The sequence below is a fragment of the Chelon labrosus genome (assembly GCF_963514085.1).
Source record: "Chelon labrosus genome assembly, chromosome: 9".
NCBI lineage: Eukaryota > Metazoa > Chordata > Actinopteri > Mugiliformes > Mugilidae > Chelon > Chelon labrosus.
The window spans coordinates 29,756,069-29,782,422 of NC_140359.1; the positions used below are offsets into that span (position 1 = coordinate 29,756,069).

Below are 26,354 nucleotides of genomic sequence, written 5' to 3' on the forward strand. Positions count from 1 at the left end.
TTTTTTTTATTGACAGAAAACTGATTTGACAAATTCCAGTTTCTCAGATTTGCTGGTTGCCTTTTAATTAAGTGACCTTTAGTCAAGTCCTGCCCATCGGTTAGGCAAACAATAACCATGTGCTGGTCCATTACCATAGTAAAACATGTAGACTTCGTTAGCACTATAACCTGTAAACATGTAAAAAATAAAGTCGACAAGGCTGGGTACAGAGGAGGAAAGAACCAAACAAAAACTGGAAACCAACTTTAGCAAAACAACAAAAATGTGAGAAAACAAACCATTTATTCGTCTTCACAGAGACAAAATGAATTTAACAAAATGTGGAGAGAGGAGGACGATGAATAAAACAGAAACACCTTCCATCAGTTCTTCTCACAACCCTGAACTCAGTGAACCTCTGACGCCTGCAGCTGAATGAAATGATCAACAAACCCTTTAAAGACAAACCTTACACAGGTTCAGGGTTTAATTCTGTATGACGATCAGTTGAACGACCATCTCAAATTTAAAACTAAAACTTAAAAATAAATGAACTGTATTTCTTCTATTTCTTCTTCTTCTTGCTCTTCTTCCCTCCCTCTCCCTGCTGAGAGCCTGTGTCGCCTCCTCCACCCTTCTGCGTCCGAGTCTTTAGTTTTGGGATCATCTCCGCCACGTAGAACATCACGTCTTTACCTGACAACATCACGGGAAGGTGATGTCACTGGGTATGCAAACATTTTCCTGAGTCGTATTATGAAATTAAAACCACCTCCAACATTTCTGAAAACGTCGTGACAACATGTTTTAGTTTGTGGTGCTTACGGGACGAGAACTTGTCCAGACAGAGGCTACCGTCAGCCTGCTTCAACTGAACCCTGACCCGACCTCTGAATTGGACGTCTCTGTTCCACTCTCTGGGGTGCATTTTGTTCTGGAAAACACATCATCCTCATCATCATCATCCTCATCATCCTCCTCCTCCTCCTCCTCCTCCTCCTCCTCAAGCAGCTCAATCTGTCTTCTTTAGGCTAACATAGCAGCTAGCTAACTCTGTCTTCTTTAGGCTAACATAGCGGCTAGCTAACTCTGTCTTCTTTGGGCTAACATAGCGGCTAGCTAACTCTGTCTTCTTTGGGCTAACATAGCGGCTAGCTAACTCTGTCTTCTTTGGGCTAATATAACAGCTAGCTAACTCTGTCTTCTTTGGGCTAACATAGCAGCTAGCTAACTCTGTCTTCTTTGGGCTAACATAGCAGCTAACTCTGTCTTCTTTGGGCTAACATAGCAGCTAACTCTGTCTTCTTTGGGCTAACATAGCAGCTAGCTAACTCTTTCTTCTTTGGGCTAACATAGCAGCTAGCTAACTCTTTCTTCTTTGGGCTAACATAGCAGCTAGCTAACTGTCTTCTTTGGGCTAACATAGCAGCTAGCTAACTCTGTCTTCTCTGGGCTAACATAGCAGCTAACTCTGTCTTCTTTGGGCTAACATAGCAGCTAGCTAACTCTGTCTTCTTTGGGCTAACATAGCAGCTAACTCTGTCTCATTTGGGCTAACATAGCAGCTAGCTAACAGTCTTCTTTGGGCTAACACAGCAGCTAGCTAACTCTGTCTTCTTTGGGCTAACAGAGCAGCTAGCTAACTCTGTCTTCTTTGGGCTAACATAGCAGCTAACTCTGTCCTCTTTAGGCTAACATAGCAGCTAGCTAACTCGGTCTTCTTTAGGCTAACATAGCAGCTAGCTAACGCTGTCTTCTTTGGGCTAACATAGCAGCTAACTCTGTATTCTTTAGACTAACGTAGTAAACACACTGTTCCTCAGGTTTACCTCCAGTAAGACGTTCATCCCTGCGGCCGTCAGAACGTCTTTGATCTCGGTGCAGGACGGATTCTCCACCGCCTGCAGAGACACAACATCAGATCCAGTCCACACGTTTAATCGATTAAATAAAAAAATAAAAAATATTAAACACAGTGTCACCTTCTCCGTGGGGATCCTGCGTCCTTCAGCGAGCGTCTTCTTACTGTTGATGTAGACCGGATAGAGACAGACGAACCTGAGACACACAGAACAGACAGTGTTCACATGGACGCTAGCTCCTCCTCTAATGATCAGAATAAAAACCTCAGACCATGAGGAGTAGAGCTTCTGGTGGTAACCATGGTAACCTTTACTAATAATCATCAACAGGTGAGGAGTTTCCAGGAGGGACAGAAACATGGAGGTAGAAAAACAAGACGAACCAAGATGGAATCAATGTGGACAGAGACCATAGAGACGTGGAGACATCATGGTTGTCTTCTAAGACTCTACACAATCAGGACTGGAGGAGGACAAGGAGGAGGACATGGAGGAGGAGGACATGGAGTTGACTTTCTCGTCCCTTTTCTCTTCCTGCTCCTTTTTTATTCTCCTCTTCCTCCTTCATCCCGTCTGGCCCCATCTTTCTTCTTGACCTTCTCTAATTTCTTGTCATATGCCCCCCCCCCCCCCCCCCCCCATTCTCCCCCTCTTCTTCTTCTGTTTTATTTCCAGTAGATGTGATGCTCCTCTCCAGTGATTGATGTTTTGATCTGAACACGTCATGTGATTTAGTCTCCATGGTAACAATCAAATCGCTGATCCAGTGATATTAAACTCAAACTCCAAAACTGAGACGGACATTTTTAACAGTTTTCACATTTTATTTAAACCTGAATCATTTAACAATAAACTGCTGCATATATATACACATACAATATTTTATACTTATAACACAGTTTGATTTGACTAAGTTTTATTCGTTAATTACAACATAAAGCTGTAGATGATCAGCTGACATATACACGTCATGCTAAAGGAGTGCTACGGAGACAACTACAGGCCAAACTTAGTGTAAAAACTACCACATTTTAACGTCAAATCATTATTTCTAGGTCAGATTTCATTACGTGTAACTCATTAGATACCGTAATTAGTATGCATTGCTGCAGTGAACATGTTTTTATTAATGGCTAAACATTTTAATCCGACGGCTGCTGCTAAAACAACTGTTCTGTTAAACGGTCACTCGAGGTGAACTGTGGAAACCAATGCGATATGTGGAGGATTTTTATCTTCTGCCTAGATTAAATGTATGCTGAATTGTAGGGCGGTTGTTAGTGATCCACATTATTACTAAATTACAACATATTACCAGAATGCGTACAAAATAACTCATGTTTTTCTTAAAATAGCAAATCCTACATGGGAGCTTCGCTACTGGGTTTGACTGAGCGAAGGGCTAGCATTGGTGAACAGATTTTAGCTTTAACTAAAAGAAAACTCACGTGAAATGTATGCCGAACAGAAGAATGGGAGTTAGTGTTCAACTTATATCCTACAATAATAATAAATAATCACGCTTTGTTTGAAAGAAAACAAAGAAAAGTTGCCCACGTTGAGTTGGCCTGAACGTAGGGCTAGCTAGCGCCGATGAAAAACTGTAGATTTACGTTGTAAATTAAAAGAAAACTCATGTGAAATGTATGCCGAATAGAAGAATGGGAGTTAGTGTTCAGGTTAAATCACACAATCATAAAAAATAACCAAGATCTGTTTGAAAAAAACAAAAGTTGTCCTAAAACTAACAGACGCTGCATATGAATTTCGCCATTGAGTTGGCCTGAGCGTAGGGCACTGTTAGCTTAGCTAGGCTAGCAGGCTAGCAGGCTAGCTTATAGCTCACCTCTCTTTATCGGCGGGGTTCTGAGTGAGATGAGCCATCGCTGAGCTCGAGTCCGGACTGGAAACTGAATCCAGCGACCCGGGTTGATTCTGTTGAGTCAACTTAAACAATGTTCACGAAGATCGGATTTAATTCTCCGTGGTTCCGGCTGTGTGTTAAACACGCCGCCACACGGCTGCTCCACAGAGTGTTGACAACTGGCTGGTGCGCTTGATTTAATGGCCCGAGTCCCCCGGAGGCGGGGTTACCAGGGGTTTACGGGCGATAGGTAAATAGACAGAGTTGGAATTTAAGGAGGAAATATTCAGATTATTTTCTAAAGTTGGAGTAAAAACATAAATCTGCTCAATTTACAAATAATTAAATAATGTAAAAATGTAGTGTTTTTCATGTTTGTCAGAATCAGAATACTTTAATAATCCTTCAAAGAAATTGTTTTGTTGCTGTTGCTCCAATAAAAGTCTAAGACAAATAGAATAAAAAGTAGTATAAAAAATAAGACGGATATATACTTTATTTATCCTGAGGGTCAGATGTGTTGTGGAGTGGGTGGAGGAGTTGTCCAGGATGGTCTTCACTCTCTCCATCATCATCATGATCTTCATCATCATCATCATCATCCTCTCTGACACTGTGTTCCAGTTCCACCTCTTCATCATTACTGGCTGGTGGCTGTGATGTCAGGGTGGACTCATTTATTTATGTCTTAACGTGCGTTAGTGTACGTCCCTGTGTTCTATCAGATTATTCTACCGTGTGTTTGTTTATGTTCTCAGGAGGAAAAACATGTAGCCGCGTTTAAGATCCAAATCTTTCAGTTTAAAGTTTTCAATTAATCACAGATTCTCCAACATTCAGGAACATAGCTTTAAGTTTTTCACATGTTTTCAGTATAAACTCTTGATCAGTGAAGTAGTTTAGTGCTTAAAGTTTATTCATTCATTCATTGTGGGGGTCTGCTGGAGTCTATCCCAGCTGTCATCGGTCTAGAGGGGGGGTCCACCCTGGACAGGTCTCCAGTCTATCCCAGCTGTCATTGGTCTAGAGGGGGGGTCCACCCTGGACAGGTCTCCAGTCTATCCCAGCTGTCATCGGTCTAGAGGGGGGGTCCACCCTGGACAGGTCTCCAGTCTATCCCAGCTGTCATCGGTCTAGAGGGGGGGTCCACCCTGGACAGGTCTCCAGTCTATCCCAGCTGTCATTGGTCTAGAGGGGGGGGGGTCCACCCTGGACAGGTCTCCAGTCTATCCCAGCTGTCATTGGTCTAGAGGGGGGGTCCACCCTGGACAGGTCTCCAGTCTATCCCAGCTGTCATCGGTCTAGAGGGGGGGTCCACCCTGGACAGGTCTCCAGTCTATCCCAGCTGTCATCGGTCTAGAGGGGGGGTCCACCCTGGACAGGTCTCCAGTCTATCCCAGCTGTCATCGGTCTAGAGGGGGGGTCCACCCTGGACAGGTCTCCAGTCTATCCCAGCTGTCATCGGTCTAGAGGGGGGGTCCACCCTGGACAGGTCTCCAGTCTATCCCAGCTGTCATTGGTCTAGAGGGGGGGGGGTCCACCCTGGACAGGTCTCCAGTCTATCCCAGCTGTCATTGGTCTAGAGGGGGGGGGGTCCACCCTGGACAGGTCTCCAGTCTATCCCAGCTGTCATTGGTCTAGAGGGGGGGTCCACCCTGGACAGGTCTCCAGTCTATCCCAGCTGTCATCGGTCTAGAGGGGGGGTCCACCCTGGACAGGTCTCCAGTCTATCCCAGCTGTCATCGGTCTAGAGGGGGGGTCCACCCTGGACAGGTCTCCAGTCTATCCCAGCTGTCACTGGTCTAGAGGGGGGGTCCACCCTGGACAGGTCTCCAGTCTATCACAGCTGTCACTGGTCTAGAGGGGGGGTCCACCCTGGACAGGTCTCCAGTCTATCCCAGCTGTCATTGGTCTAGAGGGGGGTCCACCCTGGACAGGTCTCCAGTCTATCACAGGGCTAACACAGAGAGACACTCACACCTACGGCCAGTTTAGAATCACCAATGAACCTAACCAGCATGTCTTTGGACGGTGGGAGGAAGCTGGAGAACCTGGAGAGAACCCACGCAGACACAGGGAGAACATGCAGACTACACACAGAAAGGAACCAGTGGACCTGGATTAGAACCCAGAACCTTCTGGCTGGGAGGCATCAGTGATGACCACCTCACCACTGCTTAAAGTTTAGTTGCATTAAAAAAAGAATTAGACAGAAGTGAATTTGTATCTCAGGTTGTTGAGTTATATTCTTTTCTTCTTTCGTTTTGTTTACCTGCTGAACTCCTCTGAAGGTTAAAAATGAAAACATTAATATTCATGTTGATGTTAAAAATGTTGAAAATATCTGAGATTCATAAAGCGAAGAGGACAGAACTCAACTCTGAGAGGCAGGACTACACAGCAGACACCAATGAGCCTTAATTACACTTAATGATAGTTTATTAAATGGAAACTATTTTATAATTCACTTGTTTCTTCTTCTTTGCACTAAAACAAATATAAGACTCTGGTCCATGAGTCCGTCCTGGTGCCTTCAGGCTCCTCCTGCCTCCTCTGCTGCAGGTGTTTGATGCTCAGACTGAACAGTAATCACCTTTCCTACTGTCCCAGAACGCAGCCTTGTTGACATGCGGTTACTAGGCAACAGCCAGACCACAAACCGACTCCGAGCCTCGGTTCCATGGCCGCCGTCCTCGTAGACCCGAGCCGGGCTCCGGTGGCCTTCGGGCGGCGAGCCGTGCCGCAGCTGTTCGAGGAGCTGCAGCAGCCGGAGGCCGGAGGGAGGCTGCGGGCTCTGGCCTCACTCTGCGACCTGGTCCACGACCCGGAGCGGCTCTACCAGACCGTCAGCGGAGGTGAGAGTGCGCGTGCGCGTCTGTGCGTGAAGTTTGGGAACTACTTAAATATAAAACAAGTTATAAATCAGATTCACTTCAGTTTAGTTGTTCATCAGTTTCTGGATCATCAGCTGCTCTGAGTCAATTACAATTAAATAAAAATACAGGAAATGGAACCTTCACCTGAGGAACTGTTATACGCTCACTGGCCACTTCATTAGGTACACTAGTGGATGCCACCAGTCTGGTTCAGCTTTAGTTTCTGATAACAGAGATGTTGAATAGTTCTTCTGGTTTGAGTATTTCTGGTTGTGACGTCTCATAGTTCAGTTACTGTCTCAGACTCAGACTCTAGAGTAGAGACAGTAGAATGACTAGTAATAGAGAGTAGAGTAGAGGACATGTCCTCAGGGCATCGTCCCCCAGCAGCCTAGGCCTGTAGCAGCATCACTAAGGGATGGTTCAGTCCAGCTCTAATTATCAGCTGGATCTAAAAGGAAAGTCTGAGTCCTGATCTTAAAGTAGAGAGGGTGTCTGTTCCTGGTTCCACAGGAGAGGAGCCTGATAGCTGAAGGTTCTACCTCCCGTTCTACTTTAGAACCTCTAGGAACCACAAGTAGGCCTGAACTTTGAGATGGAAGTGATCTGTTGGGATGATCTGGTAGTCAGAGGTCTAGGCTAAATGACAGAAACACTTTAATTCGTTCCAGTTTAACAGCAGCACAAACTCCATCCTCAACATGATTTAGATTAGAACTGTACCTAATGAACTGGCAGCTGAGTGTGATTTAAACCGTTTCCACTGATGCTTTGGTGAATGTAAAGAGCTTTAGTTCAGTTTAGATCCTGTGGTTGGTTCTTTGACTCCAGGACCGGATGTTAATGAACCATGAACTCCTCCAGGAGCGACTGATTCAGAGTTTGTGTCTGGCTCTTAGGATCCTGAAGCTGAAGCATTCAGAGCTTCGTCCTGACGCCTGGTTCTTCTTCTCCTCCAGGTTTTCTGGAGCAGCTGAAGATTTTGTTGAAAGATGAAAATCCCTCCGTCAGAACAAAAACCTGCGAGCTGCTTCACCTGGTGACCAGCCACAGCATCGGCAGGTAAACGTCCCGACAGATCAGACGCAGCTAGAAAAGACGTAAAACCAAAGCCTCGGCTGAACCAGAGACGTGTCCTGAGCTCCTCTAAAGACTCATCCTGATTCTCTTGGGACTAAATGTGTCCTGTAGCTGCCTCTCACCAGCAGGTGGCGCTGTGACACAGCACTGACTTTAAGGTGACCCTGAAGCTGCTGGTGGACGCGTCTGGACGTTTGTTAATGACCTTTAATCCGTGTTGTGTTGTTGCCTCCTGCAGACAGGCCCTGCTCGCCTCCTCTCTCCTCCCTCCTCTCTCCCAGCTGCTGGACGACTCCTCGGCCTCCTGCAGGAGAAACGTCAACAAAGTTCTGAACAACCTGGCGCTGCAGCCCGGCGGTAAGCTCGGCACAGATCTGGAGTCCGCCTGAGAGGACGGGAGGACGCCTCTAACCGTCTCACATGTGTCGTCCTGCAGGTGCAGAGTCCCTCCTGAGTCTGGTCCCTAAACTGATCCTGAAGCTCAGGCAGCACCAGGAGGAGGAGGAGGAGGAGGAGGAGGAGGAGGAGGAGGTGCAGGTGCTGCTCCTCTCCACCCTCTCCTGCTGCTCCAGACTCGACGCTCTGCCGGCTCTGACCTCAGACGCCGTCTCACTGCTGGGACACAGACTCTCCCATCGATCCGCCAGCGTCCGCAGGGAGGCAGCAGCCGCCCTGATGGCGCTGAGGTTGGTAGGCTCAGGGAGCTCTGACTGCTCACCTGTTTGTTTGTTTGTTTATTTGTTTGTCTGTCTCCTCATGTGTCAGCGTCTCCAGGGACGGGAAGCAGCAGCTGTGTGAGCAGGGGCTGCTCCGTGTCCTGGTGTCTCTGCTGCAGGACGAGGACTCTGAGGTCCAGACCAACGCTGCAGGAGTCGTCATGAACTCAGTGATCATCACCGCAGGTTAAACCTCACACACACCTCACAGACACACACACACACACACACACACACACACACACCACGGCGTCCTGTCTGAGTCCGGTCTCCTCCTGCAGGGAAGCAGCAGTGTCTGGATCTCAACGTCATCCCCGTCCTCCTCCACCTGCTGGAGGAGGAGGAGGAGGAGGAGACGAGGAGGAGGAAGGCCCTCGTCATGTACTCCCTCCGAGCTCTGACGGCGTTGGCTGAAGCTCCAGACGGACGCCGCCTCCTGCTGGAGCACCTCCCCCTGCTGGTGAGGAGGAGCGAGGCCCCGGAGGAGGAGGAGGACGTCCGGCGTGCGGCTCAGACTGCAGTCAGGGTCATCACCTGGACGCCCTGAGACGCTCGTGACCTCTGACCTGTGGAAGCTCAATAAATAAGTCCTGGTACCTCTGTTGTTGTTGATCGGTTTGATGTGAAGTCACAGGAAACATAAACAGCTGTTGGGGGCCTCCAGCCAGTAGGGGGGGCCACCTGAGACCACAACCCAGTGGGTCCAGCTCTGATGTCCTGGGGCAGCGGCGTCCGGTCCACGGTGGCCCCCGGGATGAATTTACAGAGTGAAAATGAAACAGAAAACAGGATCTGTGGTTCCTCATCTGTCCACCAGGGGTCGCTCTGCTCCAGATAATAAATAAATAAACAAATAAATAAACAAATAATAATAATAATAATAATCCTAAAGGTAGTACATTTACTGTAATTACTTTAATAACTGGATCATATTTTTAAACACTGTCATCTGCACCGTCATGATTACCCCCCCCCCCCCATCTGCTGAAAATGGACCCGTCCAGAGAGAGAGAGAGAGAGAGAGAGAGGGAGGGAGGGAGGGAGGGTGAGGGGGTGAGTGCTGCTATCTGTGTCTGTCAGATGATCGTGGTCGTGGGTCTGATCAGAGCAGCTGCTGACGGAGCTTCTGGATGTTTCAGGTGAGACTCTGCTTCAGGTTTATGATCAACAACAGTAAAATAATTAGAATAATAAGAATCTAAACTGTTATTATTAATGATCATTATTAGTCATGATGAGATGGAACCTGACACACAGAGAGAGGAACTAGAGACAGACACGAGCTCGAGAAATGAGAAATGAGGCTGTTTGTAGCGGGACCTCAGGCTCTCTCTCTCCGGTCCTGGTGGTGGTGGTGGTGGGGGGGGGGGGCTGCAGAGCTCTGCATCGGGACAGAGAAGCAGAGAAGCTCCGATGCTGCAGGCGTGTCGCTGTTTCCGTGTTTTCTTTAGAGACGTGAAGGCATCACGAGGCTGCGGATCAGAACGACTCAGTTAGAAATTATGTAAGAGGAGGAGGAGGAGGAGGAGGAGGAGAGGATGGAGAAGAGGAGAGAGGAGAGGATGGAGAGGAGGAGAGGAGGAGAGGAGGAGAGGATGGAGGAGGAGAGGATGGAGGAGGAGGAGGAGAGGAGGAGAGGATGGAGGAGGAGAGGATGGAGGAGGAGGAGGAGGAGGAGAGGAGGAGAGGATGGAGGAGGAGAGGATGGAGGAGGAGGAGGAGGAGGAGGAGAGGATGGAAGAGTGGAGAGAAGAGAGGATGGATGGAGGAGGAGAGGATGGAGGAGGATGGAGGAGGAGAGGATGGAGGAGAGGAGGAGAGGATGGAGGAGAGGAGGAGAGGGTGGAGGAGAGCATGCTGCTGAAGAGAGGATGGAGGAGAGGAGGATGGTTTTATGTAACACCCCTCCTCCTCATCTAGCATCACATCTGTCAGCATCTATCTATCCATCTATCTATCTATCTATCCATCTATCTATCCATCTATCCATCTATCCATCTATCTATCTATCTATCTATCTATCTATCTATCCATCCATCTATCTGTCTATCTGTCTATCTATCTATCTATCTATCTGTCTATCTATCCATCTATCTATCTACCTATCTATCTATCCATCCATCTATCTATCCATCCATCCATCCGTCTGTCTATCCATCCATCTGTCTATCTATCTGTCTATCCATCCATCTATCTATCCATCCATCCATCCGTCTGTCTATCCATCCATCTGTCTATCTATCTATCTATCCATCCATCTATCTATCCATCCATCCATCCGTCTGTCTATCCATCCATCTGTCTATCATCCATCTATCCATCCATCCATGTAGCTCAGTGGTGTAGTTTAGTCTGGGCCCCCAGGGGCCCCTCAGGTCCTGTACCATCATTACTACTGTAATCACTTTCCTGTATGGTGTTAGCATGCTACCAGGCTAACAAGCTGAATTTAGATGAGCGCTGCTTAGCATGAGCATGTTAGCATCATTCTGAGGAGGTCATGTGACCTCAGAGCGTGTGGGGTAGAGAGGGGGGGTGATGGGGAGGTCAGAGGTCAGAGGTCAGAGGTCATGGTACCTGCATTAAGTGTTTCTCTACTAATAAAACTTTACTGAGACCATGAGTCAGAGGTCAGAGGTCAGAGGTCAAAAGCTTCTAGTCCACGAGACAGCGTCTGGATTTACTAAACAACAAGACATGAAACAGTCAACCGTTACCATGGAGACCAAATCAAACCATGTGATCAGATACATCAAAACATCAAACACATCTACTGGAGCTGGAACAAGAGAAGAAGAAGGAGGAGGAGGAGGAGGAGAAGAATAAAGAGCAGGAGAAGAACAACAACAAAAAGAGGAGAAGATATCTCCACCCAGATGTCTCCAGGTCTCCGTCGTCTCTGTCCACATAGATTCCATCTTGGTTCATCTTGTTCTTCTACCTCCATGTTTTCTGAACCTCCTGGAAACTCCTCACTCCTCCTTGGTTGGTAACGGTTGCCGTGGTTACCACCGCCACACCTCCACTCCTCCGTCCAGTGTTTGTGAGCAGAGCCTCAGAGGTTCTGTTGTGTAACGTGAAGATGACGCATGAGTCCAGGAATAGAGGACAGAGCCCACACAGCACCGTGAGGCGTTCAGGGACCAGCACCAAACATCAAAACCATGTGGACACGGACTTCCTGCTCTTCTTCTTCTGCTCTATCAATTCAGGTCTGGACACAAACATGGAGGACACAACACTTCTCTTCTCATCATTATTCTCCTCCTCTTCCCCCTCCCTCACCTCCTTCTACTACTACTGCTTCCTCCTCCTCCTCCTCCTCCTCCTCGTCTTCCTCCTCCTCCTCCTCCTCCTCCTCCTCCTCCTCCTCTTCTCTCCTTTCCAGTAGATGTGATGCTCCTGATGTTTTACTTGTAAACTCATGTGTCTGATCAGATGGTTTGAGTTGGTCTCCATGGTAACGGATCACCGTTCAGGACGGAGACTTGGTTGTGTTGTTCAGACTCGTCCCGTGTCTGTTATCAAAGCTCTTCTCTATTTTTAGACCGGGACACGTCCAGAGAGGAGATTAAAACATAGAGGCTATGACTTCCTGTCTGGGGCGGGAGGTGGAAGTCAAAAAGTTCCTCCTCCTCCTCCTCCTCCTCCTCCTCCTCCTCCTCCTTCTTCTTCTATTTCTTCTTCTTCTTCTTCTCCTCCTCATGAACTGAAACTAGTTTGTTGCTGGTTGAATCCAGTCTGTCTCTGCTGCAGACTGAGGCATCGGCTCATATCTCTGAGAACAGCAGGGGGCCAAGTGACGGGACAGGGGACGGGGGACGGGGGGTAATGCTGCAGGAATGAGGCCATAGGGACAGCCAGCGGTTCAGTTACTGCTGGTGGAGGAGGAGGAGGAGGAGGAGGAGGAGGAGGAGCTGCCACCCGTTCAACCTCAGGAATTTTAAGTGGTTTGATACGAGAGAGTTTTATCCAGAACGACACCTTCGTGTTCTCCTCTGATATCAGACGACAGGAACGAGGGACAGAGGAGAACGTTTGAAGAAGAGGAGGAAGAGAAAGAGGAGGATGTATAGAAGGAGGGATGTAACTGGGGAGGAAGAAGGAGAAAGTAAAGGAGGGAACCATTCAGGGAAACAGGGATGGAAAACTGGAATGAGGAAGGAAAGAAAAGAGAGAATATGGAAGGATGAAAAGGAGGATGTGTCTGAGGAGAGAGGAGGTATAGAAAGAGGGAAGACACTAGTGGGCGAGGGAAGAGGAAATAGATTGGAGAAGAAGAAGAAAGGGAAGAGAATAAGGAAGAGGAAGGAGGAAGTATAGAAGGATTGAGGAGGTGTGTGAGGAGGAAAGAACAGGAAAAAAAGAAGAAAGGAAGAGGGTGAGAAAACAGGAGAAGGGAGCGCCGCCTCCTCCCTCGTTCTTCTTCTTCTACTGCTAAAAATGAGGACGAGTCTCTACTTCCTGTCGGCCGGGTCGAGTCTCTGACGGCGGGTCGATGGAGTGGGTGTAGTCACGTCTCTGTTCGCTTAGATAAGAACCCGCCAAGCACACACAAACAAACTCAAGGTTCTATCTCTGTGAGGACCTTTAATTGACTTAACACATCCTTTAACCCCTGACCTCTGACCCCTGACCCCTGACCTTCACCCTGAAACCAAGTCTGAACCAGGTTAAAGTTCATGAGAACAACACTCAATCAGCTGTTTCCTCAGAACCATGAATAGCTGTTGACTTGTGGACGTGATCCAGGTTCAGTGTCTCAGTCGTGTGTCGTCCCGTCCTCGGCTTCTGTCCATCGATGTCTCAGCACTCAGAGCTGTTGACTGTGACTCAGCTGTTTTTCAGTCTCTGACCTATTTTCAGCTTGAACACGTTTTACGTCTTCCTGCATCACGACTTCACACAGACTCTGAGGACGCCAACGTCTGGTCTGACATCCTGCAGACGGCTGGAGAACCAGGAACTAAACCAGGAACCAAACCAGGAACTAAACCAGGAAATAAACCAGGAAATAAACCAGGATCCTCTTGTTCAGATCTAGTTTCAGTCGCTGCTGAAAGATTTTAGTCAAATTTGAGACGGACGTCCTTCAGATGTGAGTGATGAGACCTCGAACATGTCCTCAGAGCATCCTGAGGGTGTTCACACCTGCTTTAACCAGGACACTTGTGATTGGACCAGTGAGGAAGCATCAGGTCTGAACAGGGAGGCTAGGAGGAGCTGCTGTTAGCTGGGAGGCTAGGAGGAGCTACTGTTAGCTAGGAGGCTATTAGGAGCTGCTGTTAGCTGGGAGGCTAGGAGGAGCTGCTGTTAGCTAGGAGGCTATTAGGAGCTGCTGTTAGCTGGGAGGCTATTAGGAGCTGCTGTTAGCTGGGAGGCTAGGAGGAGCTACTGTTAGCTAGGAGGCTATTAGGAGCTGCTGTTAGCTGGGAGGCTAGGTTATATTTGGTCAAATTTGGTGTCTAAGTGTTTGTGTCAGTCTGTGAATGTGTCACCAAGGAAATGTCCATGGAGCTACAGTGAGGGGGACATGTCTGTGTGTCTGTGGGACGGTTTAATGTGAGGACGTTCTCAGGACGCAGTGACCGGCAGTAACGACCTCCTCGCTGATTTTAACAAGATCATTTACGACTCTTCACGCCCAGTGGAGATTCATGTCCCAGCCTGCGTCCTGATTGGCTGCAAATGACATATTTGGCGCCATCTTTGACGTGCGAGACCTGGAGACAATCGTTGGTCCCTCAGACCGAAGACACACCGGCGTCTGATCTACTGGACAAAAAGAAAACAAAGAATTATCGTCCTCACGTCAAGCTAACGTTCCTCTGCTGTCAGTGGCTCCACGGCGGCCATCTTGGTTGTTTATGTTTAGTTTTAGCTCTCTACTGAATGCTAATGCTAGCTACTTTAGCTCCTTGCCTTCTGAACTCTGGTGCTGGAGGAGGTTTGATTTATACCTCCATGGGTGGCAGGCGGGTGGGGTTAGCCTGAGGTTGTGACCTCTGTGAGTATTTGGGTGGTCTGATGGTGCAGCATCCCTCTCTCTCTCTCTCTCTCTCTCTTTCTCTCTTTTTGTCTCTCTTTGTCTCGCCCACATTTCTGGCAGCCGATTGGATGTCTGCGTGCGGTAACCTAGCAACCGTCACATATCTCCCAGCATTCCTCTGGGTTATGTCCCAGAGGAAAAACAAACTCCCACTCTATCAGATATAGATGAGAGACTCTGATCACTGATCAATACAGGGACTGTTGCCATGGTTACCTGATTTAGAAAGGGTGGGCCCGTGGTTAGTTCAAGTGTCTGTAATAGCAGCAGGACGTGCGAGCGTCTGTGGTGAGTTCAAGCGTCCGTCACCTGCCGTGTTTTTCTCAGTTTGCTGCTGGAGCAGATTTCGTTTTCAGAGCAGCGCCGTCGCCTAGCAACAGAGTCGGCTTCCTGGACATAAAATCTGAAAATAGACGCAGAGCTTGAGTCTATTCAGTGGCCGATGACGCCTGAACGCATCCTTACCTGTGTCTCTTCTTCTTCTTCTTCTTCCAGGAGGCTGCAGAGCTCAGACGTCCACAGCTCCAACATGTGAGTCGTTAAACTTTAACTGATCCATCAGTCGTCTGAGTCACATGGTCCTGATTCATCTGATCATTCATCTGATCATTCATCTGATCATTCATCTGATCATTCATCTGATTATTGATCTTCCTTTTCAATCCAGTTCTTTCTGTTTAACTTCAACACATAATTAAATATTAATGATCTAAAATGAACAGATAATATGATGAAACAGACTCGTTCCTCAGCTACTTTCCTTCCTTCCTTCCTTCCAACACTTCTCTTTAAACCATCGATTAATGAATGAATTATTCAGAGCGTCTGTGAAACTTGACGCCGTCACAGATCGATCCTGGAGGAAGAGTCAGATCCAGCGTCTGGACGGCTGCATGTTCTTTAGTTGTTTCTGACTTTTATTCTGAAAGAATCTGGGAGCTCTGTGTCTGTAGATAGAGGTAATAGTTAAAGGTTAATTTAAAAGTGGTTTAGATTTAATGAAGTTAACTGATTAGTTCAACTTAAACTTCAGTTAAATGTAAATATAGTTTAACGTAAATTACAGTTAAGACATTTAAATTTTAACTTTTATTAAACTAAAACTTAAACTTCAGTTCACATTAAAATTCAGCTATCACGTTCCTTCAGCAGCTGGAACTGAAAAGTATTAGTTTTGTCCCGATCATCCAATGTGTCCCTGAAGTGGTCATGTGTGTTTCAGGTGCTGATCGGGCCTCAGAGCCCCGAAGACAAACAGACATGATCCCTTTCTCTCCCTGAGGTAACAACACAATCACGCCGTGTCACTGGCCTCCGCGCTGCGTTTGTGTTTGTGTGTTAGCGTTGGACAAAGCGGCGCTCTCTGGAATAATCCCTCTGAGCCCGTCGGCCTCGTCGGACAAAGCTGCAGCAGAGCCATGTGTACAGAGAGTTACGTCCAGCAATAATCTGACAACGACTCCTCTGTGGAGCAGACAGAGGCTTAGCTTAGCTTAGCTTAGCTTATCTTAGCTTAGCTTATCTTAGCTTAGCTTAGCTTAGCACAAAGACTAGAAGCAGGGGAAACTGCTAGCCCAGCTCTAGAAAACTCAGTTGGCTCTGACGAGATTCCAGGAGGGACAGAAACATGGAGGTAGAAGAACAACCAGATGTTTAAAAAGATGAACCGAGCTGGAATCCACGTGGACAGAGACGCTGGAGACATGGAGACATCTTGGTCGTCTTCTAAGACATTCAGTTCTTCCTTTAGGATGTTCTGCTCGAGGTTTCCTGGAAGTTCTAGTGGTAGAGGTTCTAGGTTGTTCCTAAAGTTCATTAGTATCACTGGTGAGGAGGTTCTAGAAGGTGCTTTAGGTGATTTCTGTCACATTTAAGGAAGTTCTTGAAGGGTTTTTGTAGCTTTTGAAAGATATTCTTCCAGGTGGTGGAGGTGGTGGAGGTTCTAGAAGGAGTTCAGGTGACTTTTAGGACTTATGGTTGATATTAAAAGGTTCCTGTAGATCGTTCTGCTGGAGGTTTTCTGGACGTTCTGCAGGTCATGGAGTTGGTCATTGGGGAGGTCCTTCTAGGGGTGCTTTAGGACGTTCTTGGAAAGAGAATATCAACTGAGGAGATCAAGTTCTAAGGAGGTTCTAGGGCTCTTCTAAGTTATGCATAATATTATGTCAGTTGAGGAGGTTCTAGAGTTCTTTGAGGTAGTTTAAGTCATAGTTTAGGGTGTTCTCCAAGGCAAATAGTCATCACAGAGATTAAAAGGTTCCTTTACATGGTTCTCCTGGAGGTTTCTGGAGGTCCTGGTGGTGGTGGAGGTGCTCAAGTTCTAATTAACGTGTTTGTTATTAATTGTTTTCTTACTAATTTGTTATTTTATGATAATTATCAGTTTGACGGCTGCTGTAGATGAAGATTGATTGATTTAACACCATGTTGTCTTCCAGGAACTGACCAATCAGCAGTCAGGATGATGCCCAAGGTAAATATCATGTTATTATTCTCTTCAGAGCTTCAGAATTATGTTCATGCTTGGTAACCGGTGTGGTCAAGTTCTAAGGTGTTCATAGAGGAGGTTCTAGGGTTCTTCAGACTGGTTCCTAATATTCAGGAGGACATATTTAATCACCACTGAGGAAGTTCTCACTGTCTTTTAGGTGATTCCAGTCACACTTTAGGACGTTCTTAAGGTCAGATAGTCAGTACAGGGATTCAAGAGTTCCTTTAGGTGGTTCTACTGAAGGTTCCAGTGGTGATGAAGTATGAATGTGTCTGTGTTAGCAGCAGCTGGCCCAGACATCTCCTGGGAGCGTGTTGTCCCTCAGAGGGACCAGCGTCCCAGGATCCCCCGCCGCCGCCATCGTGGTGAGTATCCCTCACAGATCCAGTTCTGTTTCTCTTCAGATTAATTTTGAGGTGGTAATCTGTAATCCCCTCCTCCTCCCCCTCCTCCTCCCCCCTCCTTCTCCCCCCTCCAGGCCAGAGTGGAGGACGGCGTCATCGGCTACAAGGACTTGGCGGCGTTACCGAGAGACAAAGCCATCCTGGACATAGAGAGACCAGACCTGATGATCTACCAGCCACACTACTGCTACAGTCCACTGGAGGTGACCTGAAAACATTTAACTCTTAAAACTCATCTGAAGGCTGAGACGCACCGAGACACAACATGATCATCTGTCTTTACTGTTTTTATTTTTAATTTCAGCTTTAAGATTTAACTTTGTTGACTTCCTGCATCAAACATTTACACCAGAGTCGATATATGAACGACTAAACTTCTGATGTCATAGATTAGCTCTGGCTACTCTTTGCTTTTAGCTTTTTAAAAAGAAGGCTAATGATGAATGCTAATCAGATGTAAAGGCCTCATTGGTTTACAGTCACTACGCCAAGCTAGCTCCTTTAATTCCTAGCCTCTCAGCTAGTAGTAGCTCCTCCTAGATTCCTAGTGTTTCCTACTTTTCTAGCTCCCAGCTACCAGTAGCGCTTCCTGTTTCCTCTTATGAATACAAACTACTGCCACCTGCTGGTATGAAGGGTTATTTCCTTCATACTTAGTACGTAGTCTTTGTGGTGCGTTCAGGTGCAGCTGTTTGGTCAGAAGACGTCACTGTCGGCATTCGCTGTTGGTCGGCCTTGGTTGTTTTGGTCCAGACTGAGGATATAACTCAAACGGAGACGAGATTCAGTTTTCTTCAGAATTAAGTTAATGACGATATTAAAAATAACAACAGTTAGAGATAAGAATCTATGCTAAAGGTTTACTGTCGTATCATTTAAATCTCAGTGTTTGTGGACGGTGAGGAAACAGAAACAGTTTTTGCTTAGCATGCAGAAGCCAGTGAGTCGAGGCAGCAGCCTGGCAGGTCTGACGGTCGGTTAGTTTGCCGGTTGGTTAGTTCAGCGTCTGGCTGTGAACGGGATCATCAATCAGCTGCTCGTTAGCACAGCTGAGGCCCCGTGAGTGTCTGAAAGTGTTTTACTTGTGTTGTGAGGACGTGTGGTATCTGTTTACACTGTCACACTCTGGAGAACCCGGAGAACAACGATTCAGTTACACAGTGAAAGGTTAGAGTCAACGGACGAGAGAGAACAGGACGCACTCCTGGAAGACTACTAAATAATCAGGTTCAAAAGATTTATAACGAGACGGACGAGTTTAGATCTGGACAGATCCACGGATCATCTGATGCTGGGAAGTACAGCTCACTGGAGAGGTTCTAAGGATCCTCAGGCTGGTTCCTAATGTTCTACAAGCCCTTTAGATGATTCATGGTCTCTGGTCCTGTTTGGGTTCCTAGGAGGTCAGGTGGTTGTAGTCGACCTTTAGGACTTCCTGGTGGTAACTGAGCAGGTTCTAAGTTGCTCACTGAAGATGTTCTAGGGATCATCTAGGTGGTTCCTAATGATCAGGACGACATTCAAGTCACAACTGAGGATGTTCTTGAGGTCTTTTGAATGATTCTTATCATACCACAGGACGTTCTTGAGGTCTTTTGGTCACCACAGATAATCTTGGTTTCCTTCAAGTGGTTCTACTGGTGTTTATTAGAGTCTGTCATTGGAGAGGTTCCATGGGTTTGTTATTTAGAAGTTCCTGGTGGTAGCTGAGGAGGTCAGCCACTGAGATCTTTTTGGCGATTTCTGTCACATGTTAGGAAGTTCTTGGGTTCTATTAGTCATGACAGAGATTTTAGGGTTCCTTCAGGAGGTTTAACTGGAGTTTATTGGAGGTTCTAGTGACGATGGAGAATTACAATCTGCACTGTCAGTTCTCTGTATGTAGGTACCCAATGTTCACACTACTACAGACGTTTCACTTCTATCCATCAGATTAATCCACATTTTAATATCACGTTCCTTCAGCGTTCCCACTTTAATCTGTTCTATCTTCTTTTTCTTCCAGAGGTCTTTGTCTCCTCGCTCCATCTCTCCTCCTCCCTCCCCAGAGGTAAGACTCCACATCTGATTTCTCTCTTTAAATATCACCATGGAGTAGTTAAACAGTTCTAAATGGTTCTGTTGGTCCTTAACGTGGTTCTTTAGGCGTTCTCTTGGTTGTTGAGGATGTTCCATTCATGTAAAGTAGTGGATCTACTGTCACTGGAGAGGATCCATGGATCCCTCAGGTGTTTGTAGTTGTTCTTTAGGACGTCCTGGTGGTAACTGGGTTCTTTGTGAGGTTCTAGAAGTCTTAGAGGATTCCTGTTAAAGCTTCAACTTCACTTTTGTGTCTGTGGTTCCAGAATCTGTCCAAGGAGTGGCTGGAGAACCGGTCACCAGGAGGTTCCTCTCCTTGTTCCACCATCCAGACCAGCAGATCACAGAGAACACACACACCGCCCACTCCACAGACGCCCAACACACCCAACACACCCGGCTCTGGTACCAAGGGCTCGGTGCAGCACTTCCACAGGCCCGGTACAAGTAATGACCTGAAAGAGTGTTTGTACTGGCTCCACGTACTGGGTTTAAATGACGTTTAATTACATAAACCGATATATTTATGTTTAAAAATGATTTTGTTTCTTTCTTTCTTCCAGAGAACGGCAGCAACATCTATAAGAAACCTCCGATCTACAAACAAGGTGAGTTACAGATGTTACTGAGCTGATCTCTGTCGTCTGCAGCTGGAGTCAGAGCTGAATGTGGGTCAGCAGCACGCATGACTTCATTGTGTTTAATCAGCTTTACCGTGTGTGTGTGCATGTCTGTGTGTGTGTGTGCGTCTGTACAGATGTGTCGTCCTCCGTTGTCCCTCAGGGGAAACACATCGAGGATCTGATCATAGAGTCTTCAAAGTTTCCAGCCGCTCAGCCTCCAGATCCAAACCTGCCCTCCAAGATCGAGACCGACTACTGGCCCTGCCCCCCCTCCCTGGCCGTGATTGGTACGACCCAGACACACACACACACACACACACACACACACACACACACACACACACACACACACACACACACACAGTACAGTAAATGGAACTCACCACATGCTGCATTTGCGGTACAGTAGAAAGATGGGATTTTCCAGGTTTCTCTCCTCTTCTCCTCTGTAGAGAAGGAGTGGAAGCAGAAGGAGAAGAGGGAGAAAGAGGAGGAGGAGGAGGAGGAGGATGGAGAGCTGGTTGATGAGCTGTGGGGCCTCAGAGCGCTGCAGAAACAGGAGCTCAACAAGGTGAGCGGCTCAACGGCCAGCTGCATGTCCAGATGTTTCAGGTCCAGATGTTTCATGTCTTTTCTTTGTTAGCATGCGTACATGTCATCATTCTGCAGCCAACGTCTCCATCAATGATTATTATTCATATTTATTATTGAAAATGTCAAAAAACTGTGAACTACAGGACGAAGAGCTGAAAGCAGACACACACACTAAATGTTTGTTTTACTGTCATTAATGTTTGAGAGGCTGTGACCATGAAGTCAGATCTGATAAATGATGCGTTAACGATGAGACGTTTACTGTCCCTGTGTTGGTGTCAGATTCAGTCCAATCTGGGTAAAATCATCCTGAAGGAGGAGTTGGAGAAATCTGCCGCCCCTCTGAGGAGGAAGACTCGTTCTCTGCCCGACCGCAGCCACAACGCCGGTACGTTTGTCTTGAACCTGACGACAAAGAACCCAACCACACATGAACCAGAGATATAAGACTAAAATGAGCCAATATTACATATCAGAGAGGTGAAGTGTCTCCATCAACGTAATGAGACTCAGGTGTGGTTCAGGTCCTGGTTTGGTTTCAATAAATCAGGGATTTGTCTCAGTCTGATCTTCACAACACATGTTTGTGGACAAAGGAGCTTTCTGAGGAGCTCAGAGAAAGAGTTGTTGTTGCTCATCAGGCTGGAAAAGGTTCCAGAACCATCTCTAAAGAGTTTGGAACCCACAAATAATCCACAGTCAGACAGATTGAAGACGACTGTCCCCCTCCACAGGAGTGGTCCACCAACAAAGATCACTCCATAATAGTCTGAGAGGTCCCAAAGGAACCCAGGGGAACTTCTAAGCAGCTAAAGGCCTCTCTCTCATTGGCTGATGTTAATGTTGATGAATCCACTGAACAACCATGGTGTGATGGTGAAACCAGGGAGTTACTGCCCTCTAGTGTCCAGCAGGTGTCATGGAGGCAGCGTCGGCTCAGGTCCAGTTATCTGCAGGAAATTAAAGAACAAACTTTTTTCCTCCTCCTCCTCCTCCTCCTCCTCCTCCTCCTCCTCTTCTCCTCCTCCTCCTCCTCCTCTTCCTCTCCAGGCTCCAGCGTCTCCAGGTCGGTGTATTTCCCAGCATCCTCTAGGAGTGCTCTGTCCAGGGTGAGTCTTTTCTCAGTGCAGACGTTCTCTCAGATTTTCCTGTCGTCGCTGATCATCATGTTTGTGTTTCCTCCTCCAGCTTCAGTCGACTGAGTTCAGCTCCTCAGAGAAAACTGCTGCAGGTACCAACAGCTGATGATTTAACACGAATGAAACATTTAATAATAATAATAAAATATTAATATTAATAAATTATTCAGCTTTTGTTTTAATGGTTATTGTTCGTGTCCCTCTCTGTGTCTCTGCAGGACTTCAGGTAGAGTCTCACCGTTCCTTCACAGTGACGTCTGATCAGTGAAGACACGTATTCTATTTTCTATTCTATTTTCTATTTTTCTATGTGTGCGCGTCAGAACGGAGACTCCAGGATGGACAGAGGGAACTCCCTCCCCAGCATGCTGGAACACAAGGTAGAGAACGGAGGAAAGAAAGGTTTGATCTGATCTGATGATCTGAGACACTGATTCATGCTCCTCTGCAGATTTACCCCTATGAGACGCTGGTGGTGACTCACAGAGGACGAAACAAGCTGCCCCAGGACGTAGACCGCACCAGACTGGAGGTAAGACAGACAGACGGACGGACGGACGGATAGATAGATAGATAGATAGATAGATAGATAGATAGATAACTCGTGTCCTGGTTGATTGACGTTAGACTCCTCCATCTGTCTCCTCGTCCCTGCAGAGACACCTGTCCCAGGAGGAGTTCTTCAGCGTTTTCGGGATGTCCATCGAGGACTTCGACGGCCTCTCCGTCTGGAAGAGGAACGACCTGAAGCGGAGGGTGTGTCTCTTCTGACGGGGGACGCCGCCCAGCGGACGGTCAGGTTTGCAGAGAGTGGTTTTAGGGTTTCTGCTGCACGTCGCCTGTTTGAACGTCGGAGCTTCAGAGCACAAATATGAAATCAGCAGGAGAGGATGTGAAGACTGAGCCGGAGGAAGCTAGCGTCTCAGTTAGCATGTTAGCATGTTAGCTGAGGCTCGTCAGGACTCCCTCCACGCAGCACAGAGAACCAGATCTGATCCTGGATCTGTTCTGCTGCAGTCGGACATTAAACCAACATTCCTGCTGTCGGCCCGGCGGTCTTTTAGAAGGACCGTTCCTATTGGCTTAGCCAGCTATGATGTCACAGCAACAGCGTTTATTTCCCAGCACCGAAGAAGAAAACAAGGAGGCTGTTAGATGGCAGTCAGTCAGGCTGATGCTAATGCTATGAGCTAACTGGCCCCACCAGACTAATGCATGCTGCTCTGCTCCCACCAAGATCTGCTGGGCCAATCAGATTGCCCGGGGGCGGGGCTTAATGTGGTGACAGACAGAAGATAGGCTAGGCTAGGCTAAGCTAGCGTAGCCAGACTTAGTCCTTATCAGGATCAGAGTCTGGATTTGGATAGACCTCCAACCAATCATTTAAACTAATCAGGTGACGTGTATGACTACCATCTCCACATTAAGCCCCGCCCACATGATCTGATTGGCCCAGGCAGAATCAGTTCCCAACAGAGATACTCCAGAGCAACTTTCTAATATTTAGTGGGATGATGCAGAGTCAATGAGTCAATGAATCAGTGAATCAGTGAATCAGTGAATCAATGAACTGATCCGTATCCTCGTGGTCAGATGTTCGTTGATGAACACCCTTACTGACGCAGCGTTTAGCTCTGATTGGCTGCCATTAAACTCCTTGTTTTTGTCTTTTCTAGTTCAGCGAAAGCCACTGCCACACACACACACACACACACATACACACACACACACACACACACACACACACACACACACTTCTCCGAGGTGTTTGTAGACGAGCAATGATCCAATCAGAGCTCTGGTTCCTCCATCAGCAGGTTGTAGACGTGGGCTCTTGTTGCTTAGTGACCAAACGATGTGCAGCTATTTTTATAAGCAGAGACGAAGCTCGTTAGCTCATCAGCTGATCGGTACTCATCCTCTTCATCGTCACCACTCGTAGTTTAAATATCTGAATCACCTGCACTGACAAACCACACGGGAATGTTCCACGTATTTAAACCCAGACCAGACCAGACCAGACCAGCACAGGCCCCCCCCCCCTGAGTCCAGACTGAACCGGATTTAACAGGAACATACATTGACTACATTACCCATCAGCCCCGTTTCTGAACGGCCAAAAAGATTCAGAGTTGACCAGAGTGTGGACGCCGGCGTCTGCAGAGTCTGTCAGACAGATTATATCAGAACCAAGAGACGGTGAAGACGAGCAAATAAAACCACGAGTGTTTATTTAAATGAGAAATAATCACAGACAAGAAACGTTCACGTGGTTTATCAACTTTATAGATGATATTACAATATATTCTGATATTCCAGACATAGACGTCAAACATTTGTATTTGTTTAATCATTTGGACTTTTTAAAGAGTCTCCTCAGCCTCGTTCAGACGTGGCGACACAAGATGAGATCTGATCTGACTGATCTGACTGGATAGTCCTCCAACCAATCACAGCAAAGATACTCCCCGCCCCCAAATGATCTGATTGGCCCAGCAGAGTCAGGGTTGATTCATTTGAACAGACTAAGGCCTCATTCAGACATCAGATCTCACCTGTCCCTCTACCTGGTCTTAATCTAAATGTGTCTCCACATGCGTCCCCAGCCAGCACTTGAGATCTGATCTCAGTTTGTGTGTCTGTAAATCAGCAGCGCCATCATGTGGTCAGTAGAATATTGTAGCAGCTGCTGTCTCTAATGGATCTCTACCTACCGCTGGATCAGAACCATCAACAGCTGCTGGTTGACTTGGAGACATGATCCAGATGTTGGAACTGGATGGAAAGACTCTCACATGTTAAGATCTGATTTATTTATGAGACAAAGACTCAGATTAGACCTGAACCCTGAAGCTTCATCCTCAGAGGATCCAGCTGTTTTGTTCTTAAATGTGGATCATCTCTCCAAGGCGCTTTGAGCTTTGACTCCTCTGATGTTTTGAAGGCAGGAGGTTTTTTTTTTTTTTGTAGTTTCTCGTTGGCAGCAGATCCGACAATCTGACGTTTAGACTGTCATCTACTTTTAAATCCGGGTTCAGTGACTCAGACCTGTGCCAGGTTTAAACTCACAGCTTCACTCAAAGCCACCGCCACGTCTGCCCCGCCGCTTCCTGTGTCCGTGGAACAACAAAATAAAAGACTGAGAATAAGAGCTGGACGGAGATGTGAGCGAGCATTGGTCACTTTACGATTTCCTGTTTTCTCTGGTTTTGATTTTGATTTGTTTTGGGTATTTTTGAGGGAATGATTCTGACGCTGTTTACTGATACTGAGAGGATTTCACTGTTTTGTTCTGATTGGTTTGTGTAGTTAGAAACAGGAAGTGGGTTTGCTGTGACTGACGCCATGACGACACAAAGATTGTTCTGTGATTTTCTTTTTTTAATTTGTAGATTTTTAGCTGTTTTTATTCTGTTTTTATTGACTTGTTTTAACACACAGGACGGCTTCAGCGCTCGTCAGTGACTCTGATCAGTTTTATTCAACCTTTATTTAAACAACACGAGCTGTTACCGGCTGGATCTGGACGTCAGACAGAGTTCAGGGAAGAAAAACAACTAATTCAAATAAAACACCCACGAGTAAAAGTCACTTTTCTGCTCGGCCCGTCTGCAAAATGTGCATTTAGACAAGACTTAAAGAGCTTATGTGTTTTATAAAACACTTAGCTCCATTTGTGTGAAACATTTAAATCTATATCAAGAAACAAACAATAACTGGAAATGTTTTAGACTTAGATAAGCTTAATTGATTCACAAGGGATATTGCTTAATTGTAATTGTATCGTATAATGAGCATTGATGGAATCAGCTCAAAAATTTAAGAAAATATAAAAACTAAATAAATTAATGCCAGATTTATTATTTTTTCTTTTATTACGCAAATAAAAAAAACAAAAAAACGTGTGATAAATATGAGCCCAAGGTCAGAGGTCAGCCTGAGGTCAGCCTGAGGTCAGAGGTCACACTCACTGACCCCGCCTGCCTGAAGCCGTGCTGCTGTTGTACATACTGAACCACTGAATGATGATTTAATAGTTGCTGTTGTTGTTTTCATATCTGGATGCAGCTGCTGTAACAAATGAATGGTGACGTGAGTGATTAACCAGGAGTTACAATAAAGAGCATTTGTATTTGCTTTCAACTCTGCCTGAAATTTATTTGATCTTTGCACGACATTAAAAGTTGCACCTGAACGCACCACAAACCGACCAGCTGAGCTACGTCCTGTATCTGCTCAAACCAGCAGGTGGCGCTAGTCTGGATTCATTCAGCTCCACCAAAACTGTAACGGTCAGAGTGTCTGGTTTAATGTTGCCTAAAGGTAGCAGCTAGCAACCTGTAAGATAATTCAGCAGCTAATATTGAATTCTCTAGGCTAATTTAGTAGCTAATGTCTGATAGCTAATGTTCTGTTGTGGGGCTAATGTAGCGGCTAACAGTCTGCAGCTAATCGCGTTTTAAGGCTAATGTAGCGGCTAACTCTGTCTTCTTTAGTTTAACATAGAAGCTAACGTTGTCAGCGCCCCCAGGAATACGGTGGATAGGCTAATGTAGCGCTGACGCTGTTTTAAACGAACGTAGAACGTGTTGTCT

The 26,354-nt window shown here is 46.7% G+C and overlaps 3 protein-coding genes across 8 annotated transcripts; 2 read left to right on the top strand and 1 right to left on the bottom strand.

The window, feature by feature from the left end:
* Positions 1 to 266: 266 nt before the first annotated feature.
* Positions 267 to 3,907, bottom strand: LOC311492716 (signal recognition particle 19 kDa protein-like). The gene is made up of 5 exons (XM_084551083.1): positions 3,691 to 3,907; positions 1,965 to 2,040; positions 1,812 to 1,883; positions 808 to 916; positions 267 to 678 (listed from the first exon to the last, which is right to left on the bottom strand). Exons 1-5 carry the CDS (start codon positions 3,726 to 3,728, stop codon positions 548 to 550), a joined length of 426 nt encoding a protein of 141 aa, XP_084407209.1. The 5' UTR covers positions 3,729 to 3,907; the 3' UTR covers positions 267 to 547.
* A 2,458-nt stretch (positions 3,908 to 6,365) lies between these two features.
* On the top strand, positions 6,366 to 8,970 carry rsph14 (radial spoke head 14 homolog). The gene is made up of 6 exons (XM_084551076.1): positions 6,366 to 6,563; positions 7,544 to 7,646; positions 7,903 to 8,021; positions 8,101 to 8,350; positions 8,430 to 8,566; positions 8,662 to 8,970. Exons 1-6 carry the CDS (start codon positions 6,389 to 6,391, stop codon positions 8,925 to 8,927), a joined length of 1,050 nt encoding a protein of 349 aa, XP_084407202.1. The 5' UTR covers positions 6,366 to 6,388; the 3' UTR covers positions 8,928 to 8,970.
* A 463-nt stretch (positions 8,971 to 9,433) lies between these two features.
* LOC311492708 (dematin-like) lies at positions 9,434 to 25,902 on the top strand. 6 transcript variants are annotated; one of them, XM_084551074.1, is made up of 18 exons: positions 9,445 to 9,519; positions 14,925 to 14,960; positions 15,652 to 15,711; positions 16,868 to 16,902; positions 17,202 to 17,285; positions 17,399 to 17,527; positions 19,330 to 19,374; positions 19,670 to 19,844; positions 19,967 to 20,011; positions 20,161 to 20,313; positions 20,479 to 20,597; positions 20,903 to 21,008; positions 21,671 to 21,729; positions 21,809 to 21,851; positions 21,978 to 21,985; positions 22,083 to 22,139; positions 22,211 to 22,291; positions 22,417 to 25,902. In XM_084551074.1, exons 4-18 carry the CDS (start codon positions 16,891 to 16,893, stop codon positions 22,528 to 22,530), a joined length of 1,230 nt encoding a protein of 409 aa, XP_084407200.1. In that variant the 5' UTR covers positions 9,445 to 9,519; positions 14,925 to 14,960; positions 15,652 to 15,711; positions 16,868 to 16,890; the 3' UTR covers positions 22,531 to 25,902. The 6 variants fall into 6 exon arrangements, 1 of the variants encoding a protein (XP_084407200.1); XR_014699219.1 differs by lacking the exon at positions 22,417 to 25,902 and having other exon boundaries at positions 9,434 to 9,519; positions 19,670 to 19,850; positions 21,978 to 22,139; XR_014699220.1 differs by lacking the exon at positions 22,417 to 25,902 and having other exon boundaries at positions 9,442 to 9,519; positions 17,205 to 17,285; positions 19,670 to 19,850; positions 21,978 to 22,139.
* Positions 25,903 to 26,354: the final 452 nt, after the last annotated feature.